General features: G+C 40.9%; 1 protein-coding gene across 2 annotated transcripts in view; it reads left to right on the top strand.

The window, feature by feature from the left end:
* The first annotated feature begins 6,928 nt into the window (after positions 1–6,928).
* CRBN (cereblon) overlaps positions 6,929–12,861 on the top strand; it is a 38,451-nt gene continuing 32,518 nt past the window's right edge. For both annotated transcript variants that reach the window (XM_027863968.1, XM_027863967.1), the window contains exon 1: positions 6,929–7,079. In XM_027863968.1, the coding sequence (XP_027719769.1) occupies positions 7,019–7,079 (61 nt within the window). In that variant the 5' untranslated portion in view covers positions 6,929–7,018. The remainder of the gene's footprint in view (positions 7,080–12,861) is intronic.

Genomic DNA, 12,861 nt, shown 5'->3' with positions numbered 1-12,861 from the left:
TGTTTTATAGACTGGAAAACTGAGGCAAACAGGGTTAAGTGACTTGCCAGGGTCACACAGCTAGTAAGTGTCTGAGGCCTGATTTGAACTCAGGAATATAAGTCTTCCTGACTTTAGGTCTGGAACTCTATCCATTGCATAATCTGGCTGTTCTAACCTCCATTTAGCCTTCTCTAACCCTTTCAGTCAATAAAGCTCTTCTGCCTCACAGCACTTTCTGATGCACTTAGTTATGTGTGCATGTGTTCTATATGTTACCTCTCTACTTGAGGAGTTATGCCTTACATACACTTTGTATCTCCCCAATACCTGTCACAGCTGTTTGCTGAATAAATGGTTGTAATGATGGCCCATCACACTGGAGGCAAAATTCACTAATCCCAAGTGTGGCTGCTCACACAAGTTCGCCTTGAGTTAATAATTTTTGTTATTTTTTCAATTAGACCAAGAGGAATTGAAACAAATATTCTATCACGTTCTTTGGCAACCTTTATTATTATAGAGCTGTGGCAACACAGTACAAAAAGAATCAAAGACCTGTCATTTTTCCAGTGAATTAGATTATTGTAGACGACCACTCTGGGTGGTACTTATGTAGATTATGAACAATGAATTATCTCTGTTGGCTAGAAACCTGTAGACATGCCATAGAACACCATTTATTCAATTTGCTTGTTCTCAATGGAATTCACATTTAAGCTCAGTAATGTTTACCTCTCCTCATCTTCTGGGGAAGTTATCACATGCCTTGCAGTTTATACATTTCACTTTTTTTTACCCAGAAAAAAACCACACAAGCTGGCTCTGGTGGATGTTGCCTTGTGTTTGTGGCAAACACCAAAAGCATTTTTCAATTGTCAAGAACCAGCTGATGGAGAATTCCTCAGAGCCACAGACATTTTCCTGACTAACCATTGGGCAGTTATAGTGACCCCAGAGTACAGATGAAAAACCTAGTTCTTGTGGACCCATGCAAGTTGCCAAAAGTTAATTGATTGTTGATTATTATTTTGATTCTGCAAATAGGACCAGAGTGGGTGATCATGAAATGTAAGTAACATTAATAGGCAAATAGAGTGTAATCAGAGATAACAAAGTCTAAGGCAGTGTCTGCTTACAAAAACTGAGGTGGGGAATAGGAGACAATAATCTAGAAAAGTCCAGTAAATATTCCATAGGAAATAATAATAGTGACCATAATAATACTTATATAGTATTCTAAGGTTTACAAAGTACTTTGCTTATGTAATCTCCTTTGAGCCTCACAAAAACCTTGTGACGTAAATATTATTATTCCCATTTTACAGATGAGGAAACTGATGCTAAGAGAGGTTAAGGCTTATACAGTAAGTAATGTTCAAGTTTTCCTGACTCTTAAGTCTCAGTTCTCTGCTTAGATAAGTAAATAGTGAAATGTGTGGTCATAAAAATAGCTTTGAATTACTCATGGCCTAGATATTTTAAATTGTTAATAGATTAGCAAGCATTTGTATAGTGTCTTAAGTTTTATAAAGCACTTTACAAATATTATCCCATTTTATTCTCACAACAACCTTGAAAAATGGGTGCTATTGTGAACTCTATTTCATAGACAAAGAAACTGAAGCAAACAGAATTATGTGACTTGCCCAGGGTAGCACAGGTAGCATAGATTTGAACACAGGTCCTCTCCACTCCAAGTCCATTGCTCTATTCACTGCACCATGGAGCTGCCTCAATATTAACATGTATAACTTCCACGAAATCCCTCACCTATTATTTTATTGTGATATAGAACTGACTCTGGGTTCTCTTAAATCCACCAAGGTGGGGAGGGACATTCAGCAATCCATTCATTTTCTTGACACTACGTAAAGATACAAATACAAACACAGAGATAATGGCCTAGTTGAAAGTACACAGACTAGAAAGATCTGTTCTGTCATGTGGACTGTGGGATTTGGAAAAATCTTGCCGCCAAAATTTTTCCCTCTATCCCATGAGGATAATGGCAGGTGATCATATTCAGACAGAGGTGAGAAGGATCAGCATAAGAGTTTGAACACCCTAAAAACTACTGTGCAAGATGCATTTTTAATGGTCAAACCTTAACTCTGAAATTGACTTGCAATATGAGCATAGATAAATCACATAATCTCTAGTTGACTTACTTTTCTCACCAATGACTACTATCAAACCTTTGGACTTTACATGTAAAGATATGTATATGTCTATTTCTGAAATGAGAGAGGAAAAATATGAGCAGCATCTTAGCAGTGACAGACCACACTGTGTGCCAAGTATTCACAAACATATCCAACCAGAAACCCAAAAGCTTCTAGAGCTGTTAAGGCATTGTAGGGCGCTAGGTGGTGCAGTGCATAGTGACATGGTGGTATTATGCACTGGGTTTGGAATCAGAAGACTCATGTACATGAGCTCAAATCTGGCCTCAGACACTTATTAGCTGTGTGACCCTGAGCAAGTACTCAACCCTGTAAGCCTCAGCTCCTTATCTGTAAAATGAGCTGGAGAAGGAAATGGCAAACCACTTCAGTATCTTTGCCACGAAAACCCCAAACGGGGTCACGAAGAGGCAGACATGACTGAACTACAAGTGAAGACAAGGCATTGTGGGAGAAGTGTGTATCTGTATATGGTATCCCTGCCAGAATCACTCTGACCAATGCAGACTTTGAGAGTGAACTACTTTAGGAGGTGTGGCTCTACCAGGAATCAAGAATCCTAGAACCGTTCTTTACTATACTAAGACTTGCTTCCATACTGGTTGATATCTCAATGAGAACTATGTGTATTTATTTGACTTGTGCTTTGAAGTTTCAGAAGGAAGAGAGAGAGAGGTTTATAACCATTATGTCTCTCAGCTGAGAGGCTGGTTAAAAGAAGCCTCATGTGTGCCAATGAACTAAGCTCAGAGAAGCCCTCAGAGAAACAAGAGACAAATTGATGTGCATGTTCACTGTCAATAAAGGTGAGAGTCCTACTCAAAAATCTCAGTTTTCAAACAAATGGCCTGGTTGCCAGTCTACAAAACGGCCTCAGAGAGTGGAAGGATCACTCATTACAAGTACCTATTACCCTTCAGGGGAGTTGGTTTAATTGCCTAGTGTGTGGGAAGAGAGAAGTGAGAATGATTCAGCTAAGAACGTCAGGGAAGAACCTACCCATCAGTCACTAATAAACTATTAAAGCCAGACAATTGCTCATGCAGGGAGAATTCAGTCATATGGGGTGGCACTGATTACACATACCCATCACGTAGGTTGTAGAACACAACTGACTCTGTCCCAAATAAGGAGAGCTGAACATAGAGGCACCCCCTTTTCTGCCTAATTTTCTTCTTGTGAAGGTCCTCAGAGAACCAAAGACATTTATAGAACCTAGAGAGAATGACTGTCACCCACTATAGGCCAGTAATGAATTTTTTGGACTTGGAGACAAGATCTGGGTTCAAATGCTGCCTCTTATACCTTACACAACGGGTAAGCCATCTAATATCTCAGTCTTGGTTTCCTCATCTATAAAATGAGGGGCTTTGGGTGTGAAGATCTTTAAGGCCCCTTCCAGATCTCAGTCTAGAATCCCATGATCTAGGAGGCTGAACTAGGCCATTCACAAGCTTAGGAGGTCACAGTAGAAGTGCCGGTACTAGTCAGGTCGTAATCGTGGCAACTTATGATGCTTCAGAAGCAATCAGAGGAGCAGTTACCCATTGGTGGATGCATATGCTTTGTATGAAGCTGCAACATAATTTGTTATGTTATATATTATATAGTACGCTATCTATGTTATTTCATATATTACCTATTTGTTTCCTATGCAAGATGTTTTTTTTCTTGCTTCTATGCTTACAACATGCAATTCTAATTTAGATGCGGTATACTAGGTAGGTGCATGTGTACTGTACACTACTGTGTATTTGGATAAACAATTACACAGTAGCATCATTAGTCAAGCAGAGGCTTTATAACCGTAGCTCCTTAGTAAATGGAGAATAGAGCCCAAAAGATGTTTTTAAAGAGCTAAAGTCCAGTAGATGGCAGGAGAAAGCAGCTCAGTGACCACAAAGGCTGGGGGAAAGAATAGAGGGCTCATAAAGATATCATTAAAGGCATTGACAACTCTCCAGTTTTAGATCTGACAATTCTTCTAGCCATGCCTATGCCCAGGCATTCCCTATATTCATCTTCTCCATATGTGTGCCCTGACCACAGAGATTCAAGCCATTTATTCCTTCCACATATACCTTCCACAAATTTTCTAGAAAGAGGTCCGTACAACAGTCAGAGAACTTTCTTTGTATTTTCTGACATTGTATGAGCAATGGAACACATAGGCTATACCTATCAGTTATCCCTTGCATTTGTATGTGAACAGCCTATATACATGCATGTATGTAGTCTGTATATATAGTCTGCATTAATTATATATTCTATATGAATATCATATATATACACAAATATGTATGTGGCACATATAAATAAACATATTAATAGTATATGGATAGCTTATATAGGCTATGTGAACAGCATATATAAATGTACACATATTTTCTCATTAAATATTTCTTTGATAACATATTTTATATAGCTCCTCCTACATAATTTCTTGATTGCCCTTTGGGTGACCCTCAAACCCATATCATAAGATCACAGAATGTTGAAGGAACTCTGGAAGTCATCTAGTTCAACTTCCATCACTTTTCAGATTTCGAAGTGGAAATAAAATTACTGCGAAACTAGATCCTCCAACTCGATTCACCTTTCTTCCCAACGCACCACTCTGTTTTGTCCAGTCTTGCTTCCCCAAAGATCCTGTCTCTCAACTTTTCCTCCCTTGGATCCACTTCACTTCTCTGTGCCCATTTCTAATCCTCATAAGCAGAATAAAAGCTCCCTGAAGGCAAAGGATAATTTCATTTTTATCCTTGAGCCTAGCAGGGAGTCTAGCATACAGTAGGTCTTAAATAAAAGCTTATTGAATTGAATTGTAAAATCAGATACTTTTGTATTCCTATGATAGAAAAAAAGAAGAGAATCACGGAATTATTAGAGCTACAAAGGGCCTTAGAAATATTTTTAATTTTAAAAAAGATTATATTAATTTATTTTATTTTTATATCATTTAAATTTCCCCTTACAGTCTTCCCCCTCATTTGTCCCCTCCCACCAAGAAGCAAATAATTTAAAGAAGAAAAAAATAAAGAGAAAAAACCCCAAAACAGATCAATATATTGACAAAATCTGACATCACATGCAATGTTCCACACCCATGTTCCTCAATCACTTTAAAGGAAGGGAATAGTTTTCTTCTTTTATTTCTTTTAGTGGGGGCTAAACATGTTGTTTGTTTGTTTTTACAATTTCACAACACTCAGCTTCAATTATTTTGTGGTTGCCATTTACATTTCCATCATTTCCATCACTGTACTTGGCTCTGCTTACTTCACTCTGCATGAGTTCATATTTCTTTCTTTGCATCTCTATATTGTTATGTTCAGTTTTTTCTTATAGCCTGGTAATATTTCATTACACTCACATACTGCAGTTTGTTTAGTCATTCTTCAACAGATGGACATCTACTTTATTTCCCTTTCTTTACCACCAAGGAAACTGATATTATAGTTGGTTTTTTTTTTAAGGTTTTTGGAGCCTTTCTTTTTGTCAGTGACCTCTGCAGGCTTTTTGCCTTTTAGTGAAGTCTGAACCTTTTAGGCATTTTACTTGTGTGATTCAAAATTACCTGCAGTATTGTTGCACCAGAGCTCAGCCCACAATGCATTCATATGCCTATCTTTCTACAGCCCATCCCACATTACCTATCCCCAGTCATTAGTCTTCTTTGCCGTGCGTGGGATGAAAACTTAGGGTTCTTTTGATTGGCATTTCTCATATTATGAGTGACTTGAAGCTTTCTTCATATGGTGCTTAAAAGTTAGCAATTTCTTTTGAGAACTGTCTGTTCATATCTATCTACCATTTATCTACTGGGAAATGGTTTTTAGTCATATGACTATACATACACACATATAAATATTCATAGACAAGTATTTTTGTGTGCATATGTATGTATGTATGTATATATATATATATAAAAATTTTCTTGCCATATGTTGGATCACATGTATATGCATATACTCAGTCAGCTAGATGTAGAAGTGGGTAGAGTGCCAGGACTGGAGTCAGGAAGACTCATTTTCTTGAATTAAAATCTGGCCTCAGACACTTACTAGCTGTTCAACCCTGGGCAAGTTTTTTCACCCTGTTTGCCTCAGTTTCCTCATCTGTAAAATGAGTTGGAGAAGGAAATGGCAAAACTACTCTAGCATCTTTGCAAAGAAAACTCCAAAAGAGGCGGACACAACTTAAAAATGACTGAACATACACAGACTCGTCCCAAAATTCTTAGTGACTTTTGGAACACTTTGTGTGTATGTATACACAAACGTAAGTACGCATGTGTGTATATGTGCGTGTACATGCATATGTACACACATCTATGTATGTGCATATTGCATGTGTGATATGTGTGTGTGTACAAAGGTCCTCTGTAGCTCTAATTTTCTGTGATTCTCTTCTTTGGTCTATAATAGAGAACACAAAAGTTTTTACAATTATTTTACAAGTGAATTCAATTCAACAATGTGTACATGCATGTACACAGAGTCTGCGAGATGCCCCTTCTCCAAGGAAGCACAAATCACAAGGATCATACTTGGCTTCTTTAGCCAGGACTGCAGCCGCCAGTCAAGCCCCGGGAGGCGGGGCTGAGCTTCGGAGCTCCGCAGCCTCCAGGAAGCCCAGCAGGCGCCCTCCTCCCCCGCCCTCCCGCCCGCCCCGCCCCGCCCCGCCCCCCCCGCAGCTCCGCCTCCCTGCTGTCGTCGCGCCGCTGGGCTGGCAGAGGGCGCTGTGCGGGTTTTCTCGCCCAGAGCCGGGCAGCGCAGGAACCTGGCGGCCGCCGTCTCTTAGTCTCGTCGCCCGCAATGGTTTTTCCCAGACTGCCCCGCGGGTAAACAGACATGGCCGACGAAGGTGGCGGAGGAGAACCAAACATGGGGAACCACCTGCAGCTCATGCCCGGTAATCGCCCGGCTGCCGACGCCGCCGGGGAGCGGAGCGGGGGAGGCGGGGCCCGGGGCTGTGGGGCGCCCGCTCTGGGCGGGGAGGGGGACCCGGGAGAGCCTGGCCTGGGCGGAGGCTGGCGCCTCGAGGGTCGGAGAACGGGGCAAGCCTGGCGGCGGGCCGGAGGCGGGGGGCGGAGGAGGAGGAAGAGGGTGGGGCGTTTTGTTGGGGAGTATTGGCGGGGGGAGCAGGACCCCCACCTTCGCCCCCTCCGAGGATCCTCCCCAGCCTCCTCCGGCCGCTGTCCCCGGCGCCGCCCCGGCCTCCCTCGGGGCGGTCGGGGCCCTGCCCGGGGAGGGCTCGGGTGTCGTCGCCCCCTGCTCCCCCCCCAGTAGAATGTAAGCTCCTCGAGGGTAGGGCCGTTTCGTTTCGGCCTTTGTGGTCCGGGGCCTGGCACATAGCAGCGTTCAATGAAGGCTGACTTGGGATGGAGGCGCCCTGCCAGCTGCCGAGGGCCGCCCCGAGCGGGCCGTCCGGTCCGGCCGAGTACGGGCCATGACCCCGGGAGCCTCTCCCCATCCCCCGCCCCGATGGCGCGGCTCGAGACAGGCCTCGGTGTAGACGCCTTCCTGGCCGCCCCGAAGGCGTCGTGGCTCCCCTGTCTGTCCCTGACTCCTCACGCTTCCCAGAGCCTGGTATGGAGGCTTGCGAAGCGCCCAGCAGCAACTGCGATGATGCCCCTTTGACAGACGTGGAAACTGAGGCTGGGAGAGGGCCAGGGGCTCGCCCAGGGTCACCCGCCTAGTGTCTGGCAGGATTTCAAGTCCTCGCCCAAAGCCCAGCCCTGCTCTCGGACACTGACAGAGGGAAAGCGGGGTTGTTTTAGGCGCAGCTCATTAGTTTAGAGCGGCCCCCTAGTTTAGAGTGGGGGGAAGCTGGGACTCCTGTTACCTCCGCAGCCTGATCCGCTGCTTAAAATGCGAACACAATAATTTTATAATTAATTATAAACTCAGACATAAAAGACAGTACTGATTTGTTGTCCTAGCACTGTAGTTATTTACTTTGTGTGTTTTTATGTAGATATTTACTAATGTGTTCTCCAACGTTAGACTGTAAGTCCCAAGAGAGCAGGGATGGTTTTTTTTGCTTTTTCATTGTATCTGCAGGATCTAGCATAGTGCCTGACACATCATAATCAATGAATAAGTTTGTGATCAATCAGTAAACAGTCATTAAGCGTCTGTTATCGGCCGGTACTGTGCTTAGCTCTAGGGATACAGAAAGAGGCAAAAAAAAAAAGGTGATGATTGATTGAAGGATGGATATAATTAAAATAGGGTCAGTGAGAGAAAAATGACTTGAAGGAAGGTCAAGGATGCAGACAAATGAAAAGTATAATGTTTAGGCATAGGTAAGTAGCTCTGTCTAGCTACGTGGAGTGTTCTTTTAGTGACAAATGTCTGAAAAGGTAGTCCATGGCCAAATCATGGAGAACCTCAGAATCCAAGCTAAGAAATTTTGAATTTACCAAGTAGCTGTGGCCATTGACCATTTTTGAACAAGGGAATGACATGATCAGAGGGGTGTTTTGTATTAATTTGAAGACAGAATCAGGCATAGAGTGAAGGGGAAAGAATAGGTGCAGGGAGACCAGTTACAAAGAACCTTTTTCTGAAAAAAAGTAAACCTCAGGCAGTTGTTTGGACACTCAGAGGCCAATTTGCTGATTTGTCTTATTATGCCCATTTAAATCGTAATTGGTCTAGGAGTTAAATTACATTTAGCCTTCAGCTGAGAGAGACAGAGCCTTTCTCCACCCCCTGGAACAGTATGCAGGGTAATTTCTTTTATCTATCAAATCTAGTTTTTTCTGCAGCAGTAACAGGTTAAAGTACAGATAGGGTTGTACTTATTGCTGCAGTAAAGTGAGTCATCAGTCTTTATAGGCTACCAAATTGACAAAAATCACACACTGAGCAAGTGTTGGTATATATTTTGTCAAGAATTAACAGTAGTCACAAAGCCCATATATGTTGCTAATCTAATAATGATGATTTCCCAATAAGAGTATGGATTTTAATTGGATGGAGACATTATACATTATTCGCAAATCCATGAAATAAAAGCTATTTTTGTGTGGTTTTCCTACTGAGCTCTAAGGAAATCGCTTAATATTTAAGAAATGAGAATTCCTGGCCCCCTGAAACGTTAACAGATAACACAGCTAAGTAGTGGCAAGTGGGCTTTAGCCACATCTTTTTTCAAGGACAACCATTATACAAGAAAACTTTAAGCAAAGATAATTAATAGTAGAAGTCAGATTATTTAAAATGTAATATTTTAAAATGAAATTTTTAACCTTATAACTAAAAATGTTAAATTTCTCCTGATGAAGCTGTAGAATTATAAACTTCAAAATAATGGACACCTTTCTACAATGCAGATTGAAAATTAATGCAACCGTACTTGTATAAAGAATGATTAAAATTACAAATTAGAAGAATTTGTCATATTGCAGTTCTTAGATATTTGGAATTACATGGTAGGAACCATTCAGTTGATTGAACATTTTTATATTCTTAATGAAAATTAATACAAAGTAATTTCATCATTGCCCTGGTAATTTTGCAGCAAATTTCTTTGATTTTGATAGATACTCCTTAATTTTCAAGAGATAGTAAAAAAAAAACCAACACCTTTACTATGTTGAAACATTTTCATTCTGGACTGTATTTGGTCCATATATTGGAATATATATCCATGTATTGAAATATTTCAAGTTTGATTAAATTAAAAATAATATGCATACATTTATTATCTTTTTGTTTATGCATTGTCTATCTGTTTATTAATTCTAACATAGGAGAGTGACTAAACCTGTGATTTCATTGGTATAGTGAGTTCTGCGGTGAGGATTTTTCTAAAGGAGGTTGGCTACTTCTCTGCAAATTGTAGCCTTAGGAGGTTATTCAGAATACCAAGAATTTGCTCAGGGGGCACACAGTCAGTATGTGTCAGAAGTGAGACTTAAGCCTAGGTCTTCTGGCACTAAGGGGCTCTCTAAACACTCTGCCATTCTGAATGTACTTAGAGATACCAAATTAAATATACCTGTAGGGTGTATGTTGTGAAAGAGGTTACAACTGCTATGTGCAGTACATTGTGATAGGCACTGGTAGTATGAAAATGAGATGGCAGTGTCTCTGATATTGAGACACTATAATCTGGTTGGTGGGGGTGAGGAATAAGACAGCTACATTGATAGAACATAAACAGGTACATAAGAGAGCCAAACCAAGTACTGGGAAGATGTTGAAGAGGCAGAGTTCTGTAATAGCTGGGGTGGGGTCAAGGTGAAAGAGAGTGTACCTGAGTTTAAAAGGAAAGGAAAGTATTTCTGTTGGTGGGAGGAGTGGAGGCTATGTGAATGACATGGAAGCGGGAAATCATAGGATGAGATTGGGAGCAGCAGGTAGTCCATTGTACTTGGAACATAGGGTGTACGAAGAGGAGTGGTATACATTTTGGCTGGAGTCAGAGCGTGGTTGGTCTTAAATGATGGCCTAAGGAATCTGGTGTTTCCTTGGTAAGCAGTGGGGAGCTGGAAGGTGGAGAAGAGTGTGGTGAGACCTGTCACCTCTTGCAGTGATGTGTAAAATGCATTAGAGAGGAGAGGAAGCCTATTGGGAGGCAACTGGTGGCATAGTAGAAAGATTTCTTGGCCTGGAGTCAAGAAGATTGTAGTTCAAATCCCTCCTCAGACACTTCCTGGATTTGTGACCCTGGCAAATCAAATAATCTGTCTGCCTCAGTTTTCTAATCTATAAAATGAGGGTTATAAAACTCTACATCTCTCAATTGGGTGCATTTTGTCTGTCTTCCATGTCTGAAACACTCTCCCTCCTCAACTCTGCCTCCTAGCTTCCTTTATGTCCCAATTAAAATCCTGTCTTTTATAGGAAGCCTTTCCCAAACCCTATTAATTCTAGTGCCTCCCCTCTGATAATTATTTCCTATTTATCCTGTATATAGCTCACTTTATACATATTTGTTTGCATGTTGTCTCCCCCATTAGATTATAAACTCCTTGAGAGCAGGGACTGTTTTTTGCCTTTTTTTATATCCATAGTGCACAGCACAGTGCCTGGCACATGGGCACTTAATAAATGTTGATTGATTGACCTTACTCCCAGGGTTGCTTTGAGAATAAAATGTGATAATACTTGTAAAGTGCTTTGCAGACTCTAAAGTACTATATAAATGCCAGCTGCTATTACTATAGTATGGTCTGAAATTAATGTGTAAGGCACTTATTTAATGGAATTGCAAATGTACAGTCTAAAAATCACCACCTCTAAAGTTGTTTATCCTGAATTCGCTTTGAAAATGTGAAGCATAAACAAAGAGAACTTATTGATCTGTCCCTTATTGTAGTGTAATAGAAAACAAATTTTTCAGAGGAGCATGTTATTTGGTGAAAGTCTTCTAATTATTTTCTATTGCTATCTCACAAAATAGCTTTATTTTTAATGTAAACTTAAATGAAATTTCACATAGTGAAATCACTGTGCTTTTTCATGTTTAGTGTGATTGATAACAGCCAAGGTAAAGAATATTCACAATTTAGCATGACTGGAAAGAATGTTGCAAAGATTCCAAAGTCAGCAAGCATTTATTAAGCATCTACTGCTGGGGATGTAAGGCCAGGCAAAAAACAGCCCCCACTCTGAAAGGAGCTCATAGTAAAGATGACCCATCATTAAATCCCATAAACAGAATATTAGAGCTAGAAGAGACCTTAGAGAACACCTTGGCAAACCCTCTGACTTTTTTTGGTGAGACAGTCAGGGTTAAGTGACTTGCTCAGGGTCACATAGCTAGTGTCAAGTGTCTGAGGCCCCATTTGAAGTCAAGTACTCCTGACTTCAGGGCACCTTCCCTTTGACTTTTTTAAGTGAAAAAACTGAAGACCAGTGAGGGAAGGCTTATCCAAGGTCACACTGCTAGTAAAGGGCAAAGATAACTCTGAACCCCAAGTAGTATTCTGATTACAAGTCAAGGTGGTGCTGGGCACTGGCTTGAGCCAGCAGCTGGTTGTTCAACTGTCTGGGTGAACATTTAATATACTTCAGAAATTGACAAATGCTACAAATCAGTTATTGGTTTATTGTGTTGTTGATTGTCTAGAGTTAAGGAAGTGATGGAGAAAATGTTAATAATTCAGATTAAACTTAGAAGAAAGAAGGGGAAAGCATTTGTAGCACCTGTTAGGGGCCAGGCACATAATAGCACTGTGTAACATGTTTTACAAATATTATCATGATCTTCACAACAACTCTGTGAGGTTGATACTGTTATCCCCATTTTACAGATGAAGAAACCAAGGTGGACAGAGCGTAAATGATTTGCCTAGGGCCACACAGCTAGTGAGTGTCTGAGGCTGGATTTGAATTCAAGTTTTCCAGATTCCAAGCCTAGAGCTCTCTCTATTGCATCACCAGCTGGGCTGTTAAACGTTTTTTAGCACATCAGTTTTACAAGTCCAGGTCTATTGTTCTTCCCACTCTACCAGTTTTATCTACTGAAGATGTTTGTTTTTTTTTAATTTTCTTTGATATAGTTTTCTTTTGTAAGCAGATGAAAACTAGGTTTTTGGTGTGTTTATGTTAGAAACATAAGAGATCATTTCTTCTAGAGGAAGAGTTCTTAACTTTATTGATGTAATGAACCCCTTTGGCAGTGTGGTGAAGCCTGTGGACCCCTGCTCAGAATAATGTCTCTAAAATATTGAGGGAAA

This window comes from Vombatus ursinus, unplaced genomic scaffold, assembly GCF_900497805.2.
Source record: "Vombatus ursinus unplaced genomic scaffold, bare-nosed wombat genome assembly UNPS02014773.1, whole genome shotgun sequence".
NCBI classification, from domain to species: domain Eukaryota; kingdom Metazoa; phylum Chordata; class Mammalia; order Diprotodontia; family Vombatidae; genus Vombatus; species Vombatus ursinus.
Note: the sequence above shows the minus strand (reverse complement) of the source record. Positions and strands in the feature narration are given on the sequence as shown.